Raw genomic sequence first — 22,428 nt, forward strand, 5'->3', positions numbered from 1 at the left:
TTAAAATAATTCTACTCAGTTGCCTTTTTCTGATTTTCAGATATCTTAATTTATACTAATAAAATAAATAGCAAATTGTAAAATAGGTAATTTGTCTATATCACCCGTGCAACACTACCAGTAACAAAACATGACTTACAAAATTTTGTTTTAGTAGGAATATGACTGAATTCAGCCTAAGGATATCCAGAATTGATTTTTGTTTGTAACAATAGCATATGGTAACTTGTTTGTTAGAAAAGAAGGAAAGATAACATTTGACTAAGTACATTATATCAGTTTGGACACTCTTTATTTTCTATGATTTAGACCTAGTAGAATTTTACTTCTGGTCCCTTCCTCTTTTTTCGTGGGAATATATACAAATGTACAAGTCCTATTCCTTCTCAGCAAAACATCTGACTGATATGTGTAAGGGAGAAGGGTAATGGATAAACTCTGTGGAATTTAGATATCTGTATGTAATTAGGCTAGTAGAGACAAAACATCACCAAAGTGTATTCAGTGGTGAAAATATCTGGTTCATTTCAATTATAATTGAACACTAATGTATGCAAGGATCTGGGCTAAGCATTGTGAACACAAATATGAATGGCTCACCGTAATTGTTTCATAAGCTTACAACCTAGGTAGATAAGCATATCTCTAAGTAATGGGCTTCAGTAAGTGCCAACATAAAGTAAAGAGTGTGTTAAGGGACTGTCAACGGGGGTCAAATTCCAACTAGGACGATCAGAAAAGGCCTCACTGAAGAGGCAACATTTAATGTCAGTTCTCATATTGCATAACATTTTAATAGGTGATGGAAAGACGGCAGGAAATCACATTGAGAGAATAGAAAAGGAAAATGGATTCATCTGGTGATAGTTTCTATTTGTGGAACTACGAAAATCAATACTTATCTTAGAAAGAAAGTAGGAAGTTCACAATGCAGTCTTTATTAAAAATAGAAAATAAAAATTATATATTTATGATAGTAAACACATAGTATTTTATACTATTAGCCCCAATATAATAACATAATATCTAATAAAATATCACAATGTGACTTGCCCTGATCATTGTGAAACAGGGTGGTGGTTTTTATTATATAAGAAAAGAGAAATGTACAATATTACAAACCACATTTCTAGTGTTATTGGTCATAGGCCTCTAAAGAAGTGACTCAGCCACCTCTCATGTAAAAAAATTCTTTAAAGGATTGCTATAAAGATTAAATAAAACAATCAATGCGCAATTTCTACACAAAGTTTCTGGCACACAGTGAGTGCTTATTAAATGTTTACAGGCTCTGAATCTGAGAAATAATTTTGTTGGGCAGATTCATTCAATGAATAAATACATAAACACATGATTTTTTTCTGAAAGGAAAATTAGTGTTTTCTTTCCTTTAAAAAGCATTCAATTCTCTGAAAAAAAAAAAAGCCTTTTTGAACAACTCATAAAACTGCATTAATAAAAAGTGACAATTACAATGAAATCCACCAATAATATGTTTCCTTTGAAAAGCACCAGGAACTTACTCCAGTTGTGTTGTTTGTCCTATTCTGGGTTTCATTCACACGCTGAACTATTCCAGAAATACAAAGAGGTCCAGCAAAACCCAGTAAGTCAGCCAGATAGCGGAACGTGCTACTAAGTAGAATTGGTCGCCCAAAAGCTCTGTACATTGCAAGCCATATAGATGGAGTCCGATTTGGATGATCTGCAACTTTTTTCTGGGGGAAAAAAAAAAAACCAAAACAGATGTAACAAAATAAAACTGCTTAGAGCAGTAACTAATCTCAAGTATGGAAATTCCTTCTTATACTTCAAAAAATATTTTAAGGGTTTAAAAATTGATGTTAATGTGTGCCTTTCAGCACAGCATGCATAATTCTGTATCCTTGCCTTCTATGCAAATAGTAGCTACTGAATGCATTTTAATAAAATAGAGAGAATAAGAAGTAAACAAGACAGTTTTTCTAAGACTGTATTATTCTAGTTATCACAGGATCCTTAAAGCCTAATTCATTTTCACTTTTCTTTGATTTGGTAAATGTATATTTGTCATGAAAATTGCCAAATAACATTACATAGCAAGCAAAAGAGTAAAGCACAAAGATCAAGGTTACAGGCAGACTGGTCAAGATTTCTGGAGTTACTAGATCACCACAGGTTTGCCTATCCAATGATTGCAAACTAAACAAAACAGATTATCCCAACTTCAAGTTGTTTCTTCTCCATGGTATTTCTTATCTCCCTGAATGGTAGTCAATACTTTAAAAAATTATGGTAGACTTGTGTTTCCTAGGTATTCCTCAAAGAAATGCAAAATGAAGAACAGCATTTATACTTGAGTCAACTCGGCTTCACATAGCTACAGTTGTTTGTTGTAAATACAATTTTAAGACCTGAGCAATCATCATAAAACTTAGGGAGGAGGTAGATAAAGTTTTTTCACTGTGACAAGGAATTGAACTCACTGGAGTAGAGTTCAATTATGTTCCCAGTGTAACCCCCTGTTAAAATAAATGATTTGTTTTCCAAAGTTTATGTAGACATTAACACACCAAGTTCAAGCTAATCTCTCTTGTAAAGAGAACTCAGAAAAATTAAGCTATGCTTAGGAAAGACTGCAAACATCTTTACTTTAGCAGTTTTAAAAATTTTATGCAATACTTTTCCCAGAGGTGAAACCAGAGAAATGACTCAGATTCATTTGTTGTAACCTTTTCCTGCCATTTAATTTCATAACACATATTTCTGACACAAAACGGAGATTATTTTCATCATTTACCATAAATGCTTTGTTGATCTTGATTGAGAACAGCCAAAAACTCGTGTGCTGTTTTACCATACTCTATTTCCTTCCAGTGTGGTTGAGAATCCTAATATTTTAAATGGCAATGATATTTGCAGATGATTGCAATAGAAAACACACCTATCACTGTGGGTAGCATGCATGACTATTTTGAATGATAAAAGACAAAATGAAAATACCCAAAGACTCTCATCTTTAAATTTTTTAAAACAACAATGAATACTTAGGAAAAGTGCCAGAGGAAGCCAATTTTGGCAGTCATATAGGATGATACATGGAAGAGGCAAACAATGTCCTTTTATTTAATTTAGTCTCCCATTTCGAACTATGGAAGCTAAATTTTAGTCAGTAATTAATATAAGGCTTTAAATTTCTTAAAATTGATTCTTAGTTGGTATCTATTTTACCTCTTTATATAACAAACTTATGCTTGTGAAAAGACAATAACAAAAATTTCATGAGTTATTAATATTATATGGTAATGGATTAGTTATACATGATCATTGAACTTAATTCTTACTTTCCACTTGGTGACATGTCCCAGAGAAAAGATAGTACTCACTCTACCCTTCCTCATGTATTAATTGAGCAAGTAATAAAAGTATACTTCATTGGTTCTTCCAGTCTTCCAGCCCCAATTAACATGATTCAAAAGTACAGAGGAAAACAGATGAAGGAAATCTGCTTTGCCTTTACCATAGATATGATTTAAGCTTTGTGTCAACTTATTTTTTATTTTTTATTTTATTTATTTATTTTTTTAGGCAGAGTTTCACTCTTGTTGCCCAGGCTGGAGTGCAATGGTGCGATCTCGGCTTGCCACAACTTCCACCTCCCGGGTTCAAGCAATTCTCCTGCCTCAGCCTCCCAAGTAGCTAGAATTACAGGCATGCGCCACCATGCCCGGCTAATGTTTGTATTTTTAGTAGAGATGGGGTTTCTCCATGTTGGTCAGGCTTGTCTCGAACTCCTGACCTCAGGTGATCCACCCACCTCGGCCTCCTAAAGTGTTGGGATTACTGGCGTGAGCCATTGCGCCTGGCCTAAACTTTGTGTCTTTATATATATATGTGTGTGTATATATATGTGTGTATATATATGTGTGTGTGTATATATGTATGTATGTGTATATATGTATGTATATATGTGTATACATGTATGTGTGTGTGTGTCTGTGTGTGTGTATATATATATTTTTTGAGATGGAGTCTTGCTCTGTCGCCCAGGCTGGACTGCAGTAGCCCAATCTCGGCTCACTGCAAGCTCTGCCTCCTGGGTTCATGCCAATAGGACCATTCTCTGTAATTAAGCACATAGAAGACAGATGCTAAATTACCTTTTGTTCTTCATATGCATCTTTCAGGCAAACATAATTTGTTACTGCTCTCATTGCTATTGGCAATTTTCCAATTGCCTTCAGATCAATAGGCTTTTTATGAGCAGTTATAATAAGTGTGTTCATCCACCAGTATGTTGCTTTTGACAGCAAATTCACAAATGGTTGAAGAAATCTCACTCCCAGATCCTGGAGGTCTTCAGGAGGCTTTACTTTCTGAGGATTCATGAAGAATACGTATCTCTGTGGCAAGAAAAATTCCACAGTATAACAATTAGTCCAATGATTTTCCACACATTAAAAGTAAAATTTCAACCTTTTTTACATTTTCATTTGACCAAAATTTATATTTTAAGGCCTCCTTCCATCCTTTTCTGAAATATTCTTTGAGATATTTCCTTCTGTTGTGACTAGATTAACTAGTTAATGCCAGAATTTTGCATGTAATCCTCTTGGGGTCAATTCTGAAAGATCAGTTAACCTTTTAAAAGATAGTTTTTACTAAGAGTCAGTGTTTCATGATATCCTATGACACGGTCAGCCAAATGAAGGTTTTTACATTGTTTAGATTTTAAAATGTGTTAACACCCTTATTGAGTCTCTTGATCTATGTTTTCCTGATGTTAACTGATTACTCTCCACATTCATTGCAGCATCTATCTTTCTACTCACCGATCAAGTTCAAAGTTCTCTGATAAAAAATGAATACTGGAAAATCTATCTCTAGTATCTCACACAACGTAACTGACAGTATTAAGTGGTGGAAAGTACAATCGATTTGCAATTACAAACCAGGTATGGGTCTTGACCATATTACTTTGGATATATAATCAAAGCTATCTCTACATGCTTCTTCATCAGTGAAATGAGCAAACTGGATTACACTATTTTCTTTTCAGTTTTAAATTTCTGAGAATGCAATATTTTGCTTAACCCAGGGGTGCTTTGAGACCAATCATGGATGATTGAACTTTCTCCTCAAAACAATTTCTTCTGTAATATAAACTGAGCATAATATCTGACACATAGCAGGCATTTGATCAATCAAGATTTGTGAATGAATAAATCGTTTCTAGGGTCACACTGAGATTTCTGAAACACTGATGGCCTGAATTTAGTGATTAGTTCAACTTTATTTTTATATTATATAAATCAAATACGTGCATTCATCCTTGTAAATACTAATGATTTCTGGCTAACTGTAATCTTTTATATTGGGGTCTTGAATCCAAATAACTAAACAAAAGCCATTAGCTACATACCCTGACTCGAATGACGTTGATCTCCACAGCCATCAAGAGCCCATTCAAGATGACCATCATGCCTGTGATGCAGAAACGCAGGTTTGATATGTCCAAACCAGACTGACAGTACTTAACCAGTTTTATTGTTTTGGTAATAAAAGCCATTACCCAATACAGGAATAGGGCTGAAAAGAAAAAGACAAAAAGAGAAAGATACAATCTTTCCTTAAACTTCACTAGCATTTGAATGTAATTATGACGCCTTTTAGTAACAAAGGCAATTTTATGTACAATATTTCCACATGGTTTTACTTGGTAAGAAAACAACATATATGAGTTAGTGTACTTCTGGAGTTTTGAATTGAAGGAGTAATAACTTCAAAATGTTGAGTGCTTCCACCCTGACCATACACGATAGATGGGAGGATGTAAAGAGACATATAATAGGATAAACTAGACTCTTCAAAATGTACATGTAAGTCTATAAATTTTAAAAAGCAGCTTTATCTTCTGGTCTTGTTTTCAAAGAGCCTTAATTATATGAATAATTCACAAGTTGGTATCTGTGTAACCGACTTCATAGGTGTGTTGCAAACCCAAAGATATGTTTCATGGTATTACCCTGGAATTATGGAATTCATGTATCTATGTAATCGAGTTTATGCCTTACAGATTCTTATTCAAGTAGTAAGTGACTTTTCTTAGTCAAATGGTTTAAAACACCACGCCCATTCGCATAGCACAAAGAACAATGATCCTATAGAGCAAACTGAGAAGTCAAGTACTCGGACCAGAAAAGTGAGGATTACACTGCCACAGAACTACAACCAACATTTTGCAGCCAATATGAGATAGAAGCAGAGACTTTCCTAGAAATATTTTGGCAAGGATACAATCTACTTTGCACTTTGAATAAATGTCAGTACAAACAAATACGGTCTAAGAAAGAAGAAATCTAAGACACACGTAAGACAATCCAGCTTGGACAACATTTATCAGAACGAGAAAAGTTGATTGATCACTTCATTAGTGAAAAATACTGAACATTGGCATATGAACTCGATGTATATCTTCTTTTAGCTTAAATGTAGATTCAGAATAGATTCATTAAAAAAAAAAGACCAAATTATGTGCTATCTAAAGAGATTCACCTTAAGTATTAAAAAGAGTAGATTAAAAATAAGTAGATGGGAAAGATATACAATAAAAGCAATTAAGCATAAGAAACTTGGAGTGGCTATATTAATATAAAACAAAGCCGACTTCAAGACAATTATTATCGGAAATAAAAGAGACTTTTAATAATAATAAAAGGGTCCAGATTTTAGAAAGACACATTTAAAAATAGGCATATGACCAACGAAGATTTAGAAGATGTATTAGAACACTATCAAACACCTCATACTATTTGATATTTATAAAACTGTTTGAGATTTGGTACTCTAAAAATACTTCTAACATCTTCAGATTGTACCTACTTATTAACTGAATATGGTACTGGTATAAGTTATATGTTTAGTCAGAAAACAAAGAGAAATGAACTTGAAATAACAGAAATCATATAGAGTATATTTTCTGACCACAATAAAATTAAATTTAAAAAATCAAGAACAGTCAGACTATTGATTTTTTATTGCTACTTAACAAATTATAACAAACTGAGCAGCTTAAAACTGCACACATTTATTATCTCACAGTTTCTAGGATTCAGGACTTTGAGTCAGGGTCAATTGAGTTCTCTATTCCAGGCTCTCACGAGGCTGGGTTCTCTGCCCCAGGTTCTCACCAGGTTCTAGGTATTGACTGGGTCTGCTGGCTCAGTAAAGACTCTACTGATTTGAGACCTTCCTCCATGCCATACGCTATTGGCTAGAACCCAGGCACAGGTCCTACTCACACTCAAGGCAACAGAGTCATAAATGGCAGGAACATCAGGCACAGAGATAACGAAGTAACCTTTGATCTTTTCACACAGTAAGATATCTAAAAGTTTCTAAATATTTGGAAATTAAACAACACATTACTAATAATGCACATATTAAAGAAGAAATCACTAAAGAAGTCATATAATATTAAAATACATTATAATAAAAATACTACATATTTAAAATTCAAGAAGTACAACTAAAATAAGACTCAGAGGAAAATTTATAGCTTTACATATTCATTTTACAATATAAGGTTTGAAACTGCATGTCGACCTTAGAAGCTCAGGAAAGAAAAAAAGGACCAAAAAAAGATGAAAACAATAGAGATGAATAGAAAGCAATAAAATAGAAAAATGAACAATTGATAAAATGAACAAACTCAATATTGTCATTCTTTGAAAAGACTAATACAATTGATAAGTCCCTAGCTAGACAGTTCAAGAAAAGAAGAACACAAAAACCAATACTAGGAATGAAAGAGGCACTATCCCTACATACCCTACATACTTTAAAAGGAGAATCAGGAAATATCATGAATAACATTATGACAATGATCCAAAAACTTACATGAAATGGAAAATTACTTTAAAATGTACCTTATGAAAACTAACATAAAAAGAAGTAGATACTCTGAAAAGTCCATATAGTCACTAAGGAAATTAGACAACATATTTACTAAATTACAATAAAATTTAGACTTGAAATTTTACTAGATATAAAAAAGTATTAGATACAACACTCTGTCTAATAGAGAAATAAATTTATAATTTTAAATCCTCCCTTAGTCCAAATTCCAGGTCCAGACGACTTCACTAGTGATTTCTATTCAACATTTAAGAAAGAGATAAAATTAACCTTATAAAAAGTCTTTCAGAAAAATAGAGAACACTTTCCAACTCATTTTATGAAGGCAGTTTAATGCAGCATGTATAAGCCTGAAAAAAGGAATTACAAGAAAATAACAGATGAATATTCTTCATTGCATAGATGTAAAAAGCCTTAAAAAATAAAATATAGTGATACCAAGTTGGCATAATATATTATGACTACATGTGGTTCTTCTCAGAAATGCATTGTTACTTTATTTGAAAAATAGATCAGTACAATTTAGCACACTAACAGAAATACAATTTTCCTAATGGATATAGGAACAAAACTTTAATAAAATTCAACACCCATTCAAGACTTTAATCACACCCTGAGTAAGCTTTAAATAAAAGAAAACGTACTAGGCAAATAAAGGTTCACTATGAAAAACCTATAACTAACATTACAATTAACTATGAAAGACCGACCATTTTCCCCTAAAATCAGGAACCAGACAGGATTTCAGTCTTATGTCTATTTGGCATTTTACTGGACATCTTAGCTACAGCAATATGACAAGAAAAAAAAGAAAAAAGAAAAAAGAAGGCATAAAGAAGGTTGGAAAAAAATAGGTATCTCTATTTGCAGATGGCATGTTTGTTTATATAGAAAATTTTAGGGAATGTACAAAGCAATAACTAAAAGTAATAAGTGAATTTTTAACACCGCAAGACACAAAGTCAATATAGAAAATCATTTTATCTTATTTTATTTTTTATCTGTAGGTATATATTTATGGGTTACATGAAATGTTTTGATACAGGTATGCAATGAGTAATAATCCCATCAGAGTAAATATGGCATTGATCATCTCAAGCATTTATCTTTTCTGTTAAAAATAATCCAATTGTACCCTTTTAGTTCTTTTTTAAATGTACAACCAAATTTTTATTGACTGTAGTCACCTGGTTGTGCTATCAAATACTAGGTCTTATTCATTCTTCCTAATTTTTGTCTCCATTAAACATCCCCATTTGCCTCTCCCAGCACCCCACTACCCTTCCCAGTCTCTGGTATCCATCTTCCTACTCTCAGTCCCCATGAGTTCAATTATTTTGATTTTTTTGCTCCCACAAATAAGTGAAAATATGAGACGTCTGTCTTTCTGTGCCTGTCTTATTTCACTTAAACAATGACCTCAAGTTCCATCCATGTGGTTACAAATGACAGGATCTTATTCTTATTTTATGGCTAAATAGTACTCCATTGTGGTATATGTATCACAGTTTCTTTATCCATCCGTCTGTTTATGGACACTTAGGTTGCTTCAAAATCTTAGCTATTGTGAACAGTGTTGCAATAAACATGGGAGTGCAGATATCTATTCAGTATACTGATTTCCTTTCTTTTGGGTATGTACCTAGGAGTGGGGTTGCTGAATTGTATGGTGGCTCAACTTTTTGTTTTTTAAGGAAACTCCAAACTGTTCTTCATGGTGGTTGTACTAATTTACGTTTTCACCAATAGTGTACCAGGGTTTCCTTTTCTCCTCATTCTTGCCAGCATTACTTATTGCCTGACTTTTGTATACAAGCCATTTTAACTGGAGTGAGATGATATTTCATTGTAGTTTTGATATACATTTCTCCAATTGTCAGTGATATTGAGTACCTTTTCATATACCTGTTTGCCATTTGTATGTCTTCTTTTGACAAATATCTGGATATTTTGCCCATTTTTTATTGGATTGTTAGTTTTTGTTCCTATAGAGTTGTTTGAGCTCCTTATATATTCTGTTCTTTAATCCCTTGTCAGACAGGCAGTTTGCAAATATTTTCTCCCATTCTGCAGATTGTCTCTTCACTTTGTTGACTTTTCCCTTTGCTGTGCAGAAGCTTTTTAACTTGATGTGATCCCATTTGTTCATTATTGCTCTGGTTGACTGTGCTTGAGGGGTATTGCTCAAGAAATCTTTGCCCAGTCCAATGTCCTGGAGAGTTTCCTAATATTTTCTTGTAGTAGTTTCAGAGTTTGAGGTTTTAGATTTAAGTCTTTAATCTATTTTGATTTTGTTTTTGTACGTGGTGAGAGACAAGGGTCTAGTTTTGTTCTTCTGCATATAGATATCCAGTTTTCCCAGAACCATTTACTGAAGCGACTGTCCTTTCTCCAGTGTATGTTCTTAGCGCTTTTTAAAAAATAACTTCACGATAGATGTATGGATTTATCTCTGGATTCTATATTCTGTTCCATTCCTCTATATCTGTTTTTATGCCAGTACGATGCCATTTTGATTACTACTTCTCTGCAGTATGAAATCAGTTAATGTGATTCCTCCATTTTTGTACTATTTGCTTAGGATAGCTTTGACTATTCTAGGTCTTTTGTGGCTGTCTATAAATTTTAGAATTGTTTTTTCTATTTCTGTGAAAAATGTTGGTATTTTGACAGGGATTGCATTAAATCTGTAAATTGCTTTGAGTAGTAAGGGCATTTTAACAATGCCATCTGTATGTCTTCTTTTGACAAATGTCTATTCAGATCTTTTGCCCCTTTTTTATTGGATTATTAGTTTTTTCCTATAGAGTTATTTGCATCCTATAGAGTTGTTTTACTCAATATTTAATTGCATTTCACATAATGGAAGAAACAATTGAAAAATGAAATATGAAATAAATTTCACATGCAATAAAAGAAGGAAAACAAAGAAAAATACTTGAAATAAAGTTAACAAAACATGAAAGACCTCTACACTGAAAACTACAAAACATTGCAAAGGGAAACAAAAGACCTAAATAAATGAAGAATGCATTGTGAAACCCAATAGTGTGAAGATGCCAATTATCTCCCGAATTGTTTTATAAATTCGATGCAATCCCCATAATGGTCCCATCATGCTTTTTTTTTTTTTGGAGAAATTGTAAACCTGATTCTAAACTGTATATAGAAACCCAAAAGAACTAGAATAGCCAAAGCAAACTTTGGAGAAAAGCAAAGAAAATGCTGTGTGACTTATAATTTATGACTTCAAGAACTCCAAAGCAAGAGAAAATGTTAGTGGCATAAAAATCTATGAATACATCAAAGAAACAGTAAAAAGAGCCAAAATAGATTGAACAGTCATTTGATTTAATTTTCTTTTACAGAAGTGCCAATGCAATCTTGTGAGAAACGGAAAGTCTATCCACAAATGGTGCTGGAACACATTGATAATCACTTGGAAAAACAAAAGACCTTTGACACCTACCTTAAACCATATACACAATTAATTTAAAATGAATCATAGTCCTAAAAATAAAAATGGAAACTATAAAACATCTAAAAGCAAACAGGAGAATAGGAGGAAAACATATTTAGAGGCAAGACAAAGATGTCTTAAGACACAGAAAGCAGTAGCTAAGGACTAGAAGAAATGATAAATTATACTGTATCAAAGTTAAAAATCTTCTGCTCATTAAAAGACCCTATTAAATAAATGAATATGTATGCCACAGACTAGAAGGAAAACATTCTCAAAACATGTAACTGATGACATACTAATATATAGTATGTGCAAAATATTCCTACAACTCAATAATAAAAGTGCAACCCAATGAAACATGGGCAAAAGATATGAATAGCCACATCCCAAAGATAAAAAATGGCCAATAAACTCATCAAAAAGTGTTCAACATAATTAGCCATCAGATAAATGCAAATTAAAACCACAATGTGTTACCAGTAAACACCCACTAGCATGACTAAATTAGAAAGACCAAGATCACCAAATGATGAACATGTGGAACTGGAACTCCTACACCTTGTTAGTGAGTATAAAAAAACAATACAACCATTTTGGGAAAAGATGTCAGTTTCTTAAAATATGAACATTTACCCACTTATCCTATGACCCAGAGATTTCATTCTTAGGTATTTACCTAAGAGAAACAAATGCATATAGCCACAAAATACTTGTTAAGAATGTTGATAGCAGCTTTTATTCTCATGATGGCTAAAACCTGGAAATAGTACAGATGTCTATTAACAAGTGATTGAAAAACTATGATGATATAGTTATACAATGAAATACAGCAATTATAAGAACAAAATATTGATCTATGCTACATCACTGATGAGCATCAAAAAATCATGCTTAGAAAAAGAAGCCTTACTTAAAAATCTATACTGTGTCATTCAATTTACATGAAGTTTTAGAACAGGCAAACCTAATCCATGGTGGGAGTAAAAATCAGAACAGATATTGCCTCTGTAAAGGTGAAATTGAGTATAAGAAAATTTGCATGGATGATAGTTATGTCATGGTAGGGTTATATAGGTACATGCATTTAGCAAATTAAGATCGCTGTGTTTCATGTATATGAATTTTGTCTCACAAAAAGATATGAATGAAGCATTAAGTGGTAATGTATACTGATGTCTACAACTTACCTTAAAATGCATCAAAACTAAGATGGAGAGAGGTATGAATAGAAGGACGAAAAGATGTAGATATGTGATAAAACAAAGAGAACAAATGTAATTTGAAGAATTCATATGTTGGGTAAGTGGGAATTCACATGATTCTTTCAACTTTCTGTACATTTGGTGATTTTCATAATGAAATGTTGAGACAAAATTACTAGCTTCGTGGTCTTAAAATCAGAAACTTTCCTAGGTTCAAATTTTTCTCTGTTAAAATAACAAGAAATATTATACTTTATCCCCATGTCCTTCCAGCAATATGATCAAATTGTGCTGTCTTGCACCTACATAACAATAATAGGCCTCTTCCGATTGCATTTCCTTCAAAACATTATTAATACCTAAATTCCTTTCTAGTTATAACATTTTTTATTACCATCAACTTTTCAAAAATGTATATTTAGCTTATTAAATTCTCAGTTTTATATATTTTTTGCAGCTCCCTGTTGGAAATTTCTTTTTTTCTTTTTGTTTGGCATTTTCAGACTTCTGCAATAGTGTCTGCCTCCCATTTTGTACAAAAGACCTTTCTATTAAGATAATTCAAAATTTGGCAGCCTTTTAAATTAACATGTAACCCTCTGTACCTTTTTTATTAGATTGCCTTTAACAATCATATAATGTGACACAACATAGAACAATCAGCATTTTTCATGCATCCATTTTCAATTTTAGTGTACTCAGGATGAATGAATAAAATACTGTGTATGTGTTTTCATTATTTCTTCTCCTAATTTCTATATCATTAGTCAACATCATTTTCATTATACAACAACCAAATAAAATGAGAAACAGTAAGCATCATTCACACAGACACATGATTCAAACTACAATTTCAGGAGGTTCATAGCCCATCTATGATCCTTGTTCCATACCTTTATCTCTTTAAGAAAGAAAGTATACTCCAAGGAATACAGTGACGGGTCAGAGTATTGAACATAACTAATATAGGTGAGTTACATAATTTTGACCCAAGGCAAAAATAAAATTAGGAATATTTTAGATAGCCTTTGATTTCCACAGAACAAGGAGGCAAGAGAGGCAAATAAAACAATTGTAGTCACAATGCAGGTGTGAAAGGCTATGATTTAAAGGCAGCTGCTCCTCAGGACAGCATACTCTTCATTATGCTATGACACATAGTCTGCTACATAGTAATTTTAGGAAAATGTGGCATTCCCACAGCATCAGCGAAAGGACATTGGGAAAATATCCTTGGACTCCAAGCCAGAGGCAGAAACACCCGGAACTAGAGGAGATGACTTGTTCACAGGGCAGCATGGTGCAGCAGCTCCTCACAAGAGCTCTGATTCTTAAAATACAACTTCTGCAAGCCAGAAGGCCAGCACATTCCCTCCACTTTCCTCCCCCGCTACATACAGACACACCACAGAGAGTGTTTATTGCAGAAGAAATGACCTGGGGGTATGGAATTTTCACAGCCTAGAGCAACTCAGCTTATCTTCAACCCCACATTTACTGGGCAGCTACAGGAGAATTAATCACTGTGGTTTTCCCATACTTTCTACTCCCCACACGCTCTGATAGTATTTACTCTGAGGAAAAAGAAAAACAACCTTTGGGGGAAAAAAAACAATAGCTCTTTAACGAGAAACAACAAAAGTGATCATACTTACCTAAAAGTAATTTAGGAAAATTTGATGTTTCGATATTATGATAATACACTATTGATGTTGTAGTGGCAACGAATCCCATCACGGCCGGCATAAAGAGGTGGAGGTGCCTTGATTCCCGTCGCCTACAAAGAACAGTACAAAGTCAATGCCTAAAGCTGATGGTTCCAAATAACTTCCCATTTTTTCCCAATTTTTTCATAAGAACTCTCTCTTGGCAATAAGATGTTTAAAATACAGAATGCAATAGTAGTTTCCAAGATAATACATAAGGGAAGAATATATTGAAAGACATAGTTCTGCGGAAAGGATTTATCTTAACATGAAGGGTCAAGTAAACAACCAAACTATACCTTAAAATGCTTACAACAAAAGCAAATGTATAGCTACTCCTATACTGTAGGGCAGAGCTGCTGAAATAATTTAACAACTAAAGCAAGTGAAAACAGTTAACTCAATCCGAGCTCTAATGTGGGTGAAAAGTGTGTTTGTTCCTTTGACAGCACTCCCAACTTAATAGTCTTCAGTGATTTCTCCATTCTCATTAATTCAGTCAATGCATCTGTGATTGCTGGTCCAGATACTGTATTAGGTTCTTGGATGCAACAATGAAGAAAACAAAATGTAACATCTGTAGTCAAAGAAAAAATCTAGTATATTGAGGATACCAATAGCAAATAGGAAATTACAACACAGCTGAAGGGACAGTGTGAAAACACAGATTGCACATCTGGGACAGAGAAAGCTTTGAGAAGGAAGTGACTTCCAAACTGACACTTTCAGAATGAGGAATGGCTACTCAGAGGAAGAAGAGAGGAAGACAGTTCTAGGCAGAGGGGCCAGTGTGTTCAAGGGTATTGCAAGCAATTCAGCATGACTGCAAGGAGAATAGACTTCACTCTGAAGGCAACAGAGATCACCAGGCGAACCGGCGGTTCCAGACCAGATGAGTATAGTGGACAGCCCTCAACTCCACTGGCATTAATAATGCCACAGAGTGAAACATTTTGCTTTTCCTCAAATTACTTGAAGATATTAGTACATAGATGGTATAGAGAAGAAAGTGACTATACCACTTTCTCTGGGGGAAAGGAGAACACTGAGAAGGTCATTCCAGGAGAGGCATGGTTGACAATGGGAACTGAAATAGGAAAAAGAATCCACTGGTCAGGAAAAGGGTCATTTCAAAAAAGGAACAGAATGGGCAAGTACACAGAAGCATGAAACAATTCAACATGTTCAAAATTCCAAGTATTTCAATATTCTTGAAACGGAACGTTTAAGATAGAATGCATCATGGAAGGCTTTGTATGCCATGGTAAGAGGCTGGCATCTCAACCCACGGAAAACTGAAACACTTGAATGGTAAGTGGTATAATCAGATTTTTTAAATGGATAACTCTAGCAATCATGTGGATAAGAAAGTTGGTTGGTAATACATGAGTTTGTAGTGGAGGGAGTGAAATGGAAGAAAGAAAAACAGTTAGGAAGCTATGGGTATAAAGTCGTGTGACAGATGATAAAGGTTTGACTTCAGCTTTGGCAGCAGTAACACGGAGGAAATAATACATTTGGAAAATGATTGATTGTTAAAATAGGCAGGAGTTTACCAGCATTAGGGTATGAGGGTGATGGCAGTAGAGAAGTAGAAGATAATTCCTAGGGTGTCCGTGTGGATGGCTGTGTGACCAAATAAGATTTTAAGAGGATGAGCAGATTGGAAAGAGGAACTAACAAGTTTCACTAGACACTTATGGATTGTGAAGGTGTCTAATAAGGAGGAAAATGGAATTGTAAGTGTCTGTAGAGATTTGGAACATGGTCAGTGATATAATTTGGAATCATTAATATAGACATGGTAATAAAAATGTGAGAGTAGTAGGGTAGCACTTAAAAACCACCTACCATCTCCCGTAAATAGATCAAAATCATCAGAGGAAAAAAAAGATAACTATTTTATCAGCACAGAAATTAGGAAATGCTTCTAATATTCTCTGACTATTGAATCAAAGAAAGAATCCAGCTGAACGTGGTGGTTTACGCCTGTAATCCCCACACTTAGCAAGGCTGAGGCGGGCGATCACTTGAGGCCAGGAGTTTGAGACCAACCTGGGCAACATGGTAAAACTCTATCTCTATTAAACATACAAAAATGAGCCGTGTGTGGTGCCGCATGCCTGTGACCCCAGCTACTCGGGGGGCTGAGGCAGGAGGATTGCTTGGACGGGAGGCAGACTTGGCAGTGAACCAAGATCACACGGCTGCACTCCAGCCTGGGCAACAGAGCAAGACTCTGTCTCAAAAAAAGAGGAAAGGAGAGGAGAGGAGAAGGGAGGGGAGGTGAGGGGAGGGAGAAAGGAAGGAAGGAAGGATGGAGGGAAGGAAGGAAGGAAGGAAGAAAGAAAAGAAAAGAAGAAAAGAAAAAGAAGAGAAGAGAAGAGAAGAGGGAGGAAGGAAACCAAAATTCACTTACTAATATTATTTAGGAAATTTTAAAGTGAGAACACTCCCTATCCAATCCTGTAAAATGTGGTCACAACCATACTCATAAGAAAGTTTATAACCTTAAACAGGTTCAATAAGAAATAATTATAATAAATAAATTAAAAAGTCAACTTAAGATTTTAGAAAAAGAATGACAAACCATTATTAAGGGAAACAATAACAAAGAATTAATAAAGATAACAGCAGCTACAATAAAGTTTTGTACTTATTGTGGCACACCTTTATTAGGGATTTAACATGTCTTTTAACCATGCTAGTATTTTTATAAGACTGCTGTTATTTTGTTAGTTTCTGTTTACAAAGCTGCACAGGTTTTGAATGGTACTCCAATGCTATTTTTTTCCCTTCAGCTATGTTCTTTTCAGAGTATGAGTTGCAGACCTCGATGGCTTGGTAGGAGCGCATATGTCCCATTACAGCAGAAAATCTTTAGTCAGAATGTTGGAAATAAATTTTTTAAGTATTATATTGCGAAGGTCAAATAAATCACTTCAAAAGAGAGAAAACGATAAAAATAAAAACCTAATAAAAACACAGTAATGAAGATTTTAAAACACTGCTTTTAGAATTTGACAGATTAAATAGTACAAAACCAAGCAACATACAGAACTTCGGTAATACAATCAGTAAGCGCAATAAAATTGTGTCTCCTACAAAGTGTATATATTACTTTCTAATACTCGCTAAGTATTTATAAAATAATCAAGTATTTGACTATAATAAAAATGTTAATAAACTGCAGAGAGTAATCATTTTACAAACTACATGCTTTAATAATAAACCAATCAAATTAAGCAAAAGAGCAATCTGAAAAGGATTCCTAAACCTAGGAGAGTATCTAAACTGCAATCAAAGGTAGAAATATAAAGGAGAACAAAAGCCCATGCAGAATAAAGGATGTTCCAAAAGAAAAATTACTAGCTTTAAATGTTTGTATTACTAAAAAACAAAATCAAATATTCTATTAGGAAAGCCTTTTGCATTGTTTTTCTAATTGTAATGAGCATTTGTCATATATTAAGTAAATAATTCATAAGGGTTTTACTTAAAAAAAGAAAGATGGAATGATCAGCAGTGTCCTAAGTAATAATTACGATAAAGACAAAAGAGTCTCCATTAGTTGTCATTAATAACCACGAGGATTCTTACAGAAGCAGTTTCCTGAATAAGATGGGGCAAGAGAAAAAGCAAAACTAAATGTTTGGATTTAGATGTAACTAGAAGATGACATTTCAAAAGGCCTGGATATAAAGGGTAAGGATAAGTCTATACCTAAATAGTAGAAGAGCATAATACAGAATCAAAGGTATATTTTTACCTGTTTTTAGGATCTCTTTTATCATGACCATTACAAACAAGTTTCTATCATTAGGATATATCATTATTATTATTCGTTCAGTCTGTGTTTTCTGAGGACCTGACTGAATCAACCAGAGGAGTTTTCCTTGTCCACATGATGTCAAGTTTCAAAAAAATTGGATGATCTATCTTCTACTTTATACACACACATATAAACAGATACAGTAACCTAAATGCTAAAGAAATTAAAAAATTAAGCCTAGAATTGGCTATGCTAGTATAAATATACCAGAATTTTAAACAGTTACCAATAAGATAATATCCAATAAGCTTCTAAATGCATCTATTAGAGTCTCTAATTTTTCTTTTTATCAGAAATTAAGACCTGCACATATCTGCAAAAAACCCTCATAAAACATTACAAAATAGTTGGTTCCATGACAAAAGCTTAGGAGTTTCATTCCTTGTTAATTGCAACAGAAAGCGTAAACAGATGTCAGAGAGGTTCCAGTTCGATAAGAAGAAAATAAATTTTAGACTTTCCTATCAAAAAATTTAAAGGCCTTCTAATATTAATTCCTCAATGAAAGGCACACCATTTAGCATAATTTCATAATCAAAAATTTCCTATACTTGAGTTTATTTTGTTACTATATAAGAAAAATATTTTCACCAGATTATGTTCAAGTTTATAAATATAATTCATTATATTTTAACTGCCTAATACAAACATCTTATTTTATAAAAATAACAAAATTCCTTTAAAAATATGGATTTTCAAAACTATAAAACCCTGGAAGACAACCTAGGCAATACCATTCAGGACATAGGTATGAGCAAAGATTCCATGACAAAAATGCCAAAAACAATTGCAACAAAAGCAAAAATTGACAAATGGGATCTAATTAAACTAAAGAGCTCCTGCACAGCAAAAGAAACTATCAACAGAGTAAAAAGACAAATGGGAGAAATTTTTTGCAAACTATGCATCCAACAAAGATGTAATATCCAGCATCTATAAGGAAATAAACAAATTTACAAGAAAAAAACAAACAACAACATAAAAAAGTGGGCAAAGGACATGAACAGACACTTTTCAAAAGAAGACGCATGCGTGGCCAACAATCATATGAAAACAAAGCTCAACATCCTTGATCATTAGAGAAATGCAAATAAAAACCACAATGAGATACCATCTCACACCAGTCAAATGGCTACAATTAAGAAGTCAAAAAATAACCGATGTTGGTGAGGTTGTGGAGAAAATGGAATTCTTATACACTGTTTGTTGGAATGTAAATTAGGTTAGCCATTGTAGAAGACAGTGTGGTGATCCCTCAAAGACCAAAAAACAGAAATACCATTTGACCCAGCAATCCCATTATTGGGTAATGGAAATATAAATCATTCTATTATAAAGACACATACATGCATGCACATGTTCATTGCAGCACTATTCACAATAGTAAAGGCATGGAATCAACCTAAAAGTCCATCAGTGATAGACTGGATAAAGAAAATGTGGTACGTATACACTATGGAATACTATGCAGCCAGAAAAAATCGACAACATCATATCCTTTGCAGGGACATGGATGGAGCTGGAGGCCATTATTCTTAGCAAACTAACACTTGAACAGAAAACCAAATACCACATGTTCTCACTTATAAGTGGGAGCTAAACGATGAGAACATATGGACACAGGGAAACAACACACACTGGGGCTTTTCAGAGAGTGGAGGGTGGGAGGACGGAGAGGATCAGGAAAAAGAACTAATGGGTACTAGGATTAATACCTGGGTGATGAAATAATCTGTACAACAAACCTCTGTGATGCAAGTTTACCTGTATAATAAACATGCACTTGTACCCCTGAACTTAAAAGTTTAAAAAGTGGATTTTATTACAAATCTTGATTTTAAAACAGTTTGCGCTTTGCATCAATTTATGGCTCTATCCTCACTGATTCTCAGACTCATTCATCCTGACTCATCTATTTTTGCTTCTTTAAAAAATAAATGGAAACATCTGAGAAATAATTAATATATTAACATAAGTATATAGCTATTAGACCTATGTGTAAATGCAGACAATCTTTCCATTTATACCTGTTTTTAACATTAAAAAGTTCAAAAAGACATAAGAACTTCCTGCAAGAGCTACAGGGATCAGAGAGCAAAAAGTATAAAGCATATGTATGAGCACAAGTTACAAAGACGTGAACTTGTGTAATCAATATACCCGCTGGTATATTGCAGTGGTATTATTAAAGTTAGATCACTTACGAGTCTGAAACAATGCCTTCTGCTATTTCACAGACATGCACAAACAGGAGAGCGAATGTAAGAATCCATCTCAGGTTATGTCCCGGAAAATGAAGCCATGTGTTGTGGTGAATTTGTACTTTTGAGCTTTGGCTCCCCCACCCTGGAAAAAAGAGAAAAGTAAAAAAAAAAAAAAAAAAAAAAAAAAAAAAAAAAAAAAAAAAAAGACATAAACCAAAGGCTCCACTGTAATAAAAATAATTTAAATTATGGTAAGCTTTAAGGGGAGGTCCTGAAACCTTAATACTTTCTAGAGTAGCAAAGGAAATCCTAGTCTATTTTTGTTGTTAATAAAATTTACAATTAACCTTTACAAGACTACCGAGGCTAACACATCAACATTTGTGGCATTACTCAGGAATAATACCAACTCTGGATGACAACATGGTTCTACCTCATGCTGATCGGAAGCTCTTCCTGACAGCTTTCTGATTAATTCAAAAGGAAATAACTTGATGATAATACATGAAATTTACTGTAGAAAATCTTTGAAGACATGAAATCTACAAGAGGACAAATCAAGGAAAGACATATTTGGTTACAAAATATGGGACTCATTAGTTGAGTCAACTCTTAATCATATGCACATCATATGAGAAAAATTGTTATGTATGACTAGGCAGGCACTGTTATTCAACAATCGGTACTGATACTTTTCTCAAAGAAAGCTAAAGTTCTTGATGGTGAGCTTTTAAGCAGGCTCAAAACCATTATAGGTCCACCCTTAGCTTGCTACTGAAGAAAACAATTCAAGATTATATGTTAGTAAAATTCTGATGGTTTCCTCCCTAAACTACTCTATAGTTTAGTTACTATGTAGAGTAATACTAGTTCATATGTGGTGTACTAGGGGGCCCCACTTTTGTCTCCTTTTGTCCCCTTTTTTCTCATTTTTTGACTATAGAAAAAAAGCCCCACCTACTTCAAGAATGAATGGGGGTTTGTGCTTGAAATATTGCAGGAAAGAATTTCTGTAGAGGCAACAGATGCCCCTTTGATTTGAAATGAATATTCATGTCTTAGTTGTTTTCAATTTATTCATCAATGGAAGGTTAGTTATATTTAATATATTCTACTAGAACTTATGCTGTAAACTCCCATAGGCAAGTTCTATGTCTTTTTTTTGCAACCTTATGATTTTCCTAGTACCTGATAGTTTTTTAAGATTGATTTGTGATCCCTCACTAATTCAAGTAGCCAATGTCATAAATAAAAAGTCTGAATTTTTTCTATTTCCCTTTAACAATGTCCCCTCCAATTCTATTCTATTCAAATACACTGGTGCCAGCCCCTGTGCTGGATGCTAGGGATACACAATGGAATGTCACTGTTCTTGCTCTCAAAAAGTTAACCAGATGTCAATAATTGGGGAATTATTAATTGTGGAATTACAGTTAAAAAATCCATTTTTCTACTTTTGGACAAAGGGCATTCTTCATGACCTACAAATAATACTACATAAACAACAACTGATGTTTCTACATATGGCCACTCTGGTCTCAATATATTTAGCATCTGTACATTTGTTTAATGTAACTATGTACCAAGAGTTATGTTGTCCTGTGTATATATCATATGATGAGTTATTTAATCCCTCTTAGAATAATGCCAAGCACGTAGTATCCTCTCCATTGATATTTGTTAAATGAATAAATAAAAGCATATGAATGATTTTCAAACATTCCCTTAAAGCAGATCATTAAAATTTGCTAGTTTTCTTAAGAAAATGCATCTGAAAACTTTTTCACTTAAAATATCATGCATGAAAAAATTAAGCACAATTAACTCAAAATAGTGGTTGCCTCTGTGAAAAGATAGGAACATAGGATATGGAAAGAGTAACAAGACCAGAAAATGGTGTGCAGAGACAGGCCCTTTCATTCTTACTTCTATATTCTTTAGGTGAGCATTGGTAGGCTCAAAGGATTTTTATTCTATTAATCTCCATCATTTTATGTATCAAAATACTTCATAATTTTTAAAAAGTTAAAGGGTCTGTTTGGGTAAGTTATACAAATTATTCATAATTGCCCTTAATTATCAGATTTTGTACATATGTAAACTGTAAAATAAGACAAAACTGTAT

At 33.6% G+C, this 22,428-nt stretch overlaps 1 protein-coding gene across 4 annotated transcripts in view; it reads right to left on the bottom strand.

Moving 5' to 3' along the window:
* ABCC9 (ATP binding cassette subfamily C member 9) overlaps positions 1 to 22,428 on the bottom strand; it is a 139,975-nt gene that overhangs the window by 111,673 nt on the left and 5,874 nt on the right. For all 4 annotated transcript variants that reach the window (XM_077953698.1, XM_077953697.1, XM_001098888.5 and 1 more), the window contains exons 4-8: positions 20,304 to 20,445; positions 14,217 to 14,338; positions 5,402 to 5,568; positions 4,140 to 4,382; positions 1,524 to 1,718 (exon numbers count right to left, since the gene is read on the bottom strand). In XM_077953698.1, the coding sequence (XP_077809824.1) occupies positions 1,524 to 1,718; positions 4,140 to 4,382; positions 5,402 to 5,568; positions 14,217 to 14,338; positions 20,304 to 20,445 (869 nt within the window). The remainder of the gene's footprint in view (positions 1 to 1,523; positions 1,719 to 4,139; positions 4,383 to 5,401; positions 5,569 to 14,216; positions 14,339 to 20,303; positions 20,446 to 22,428) is intronic.

This window comes from Macaca mulatta, chromosome 11 (genome assembly GCF_049350105.2).
Source record: "Macaca mulatta isolate MMU2019108-1 chromosome 11, T2T-MMU8v2.0, whole genome shotgun sequence".
In the NCBI taxonomy this organism is placed as follows: domain Eukaryota; kingdom Metazoa; phylum Chordata; class Mammalia; order Primates; family Cercopithecidae; genus Macaca; species Macaca mulatta.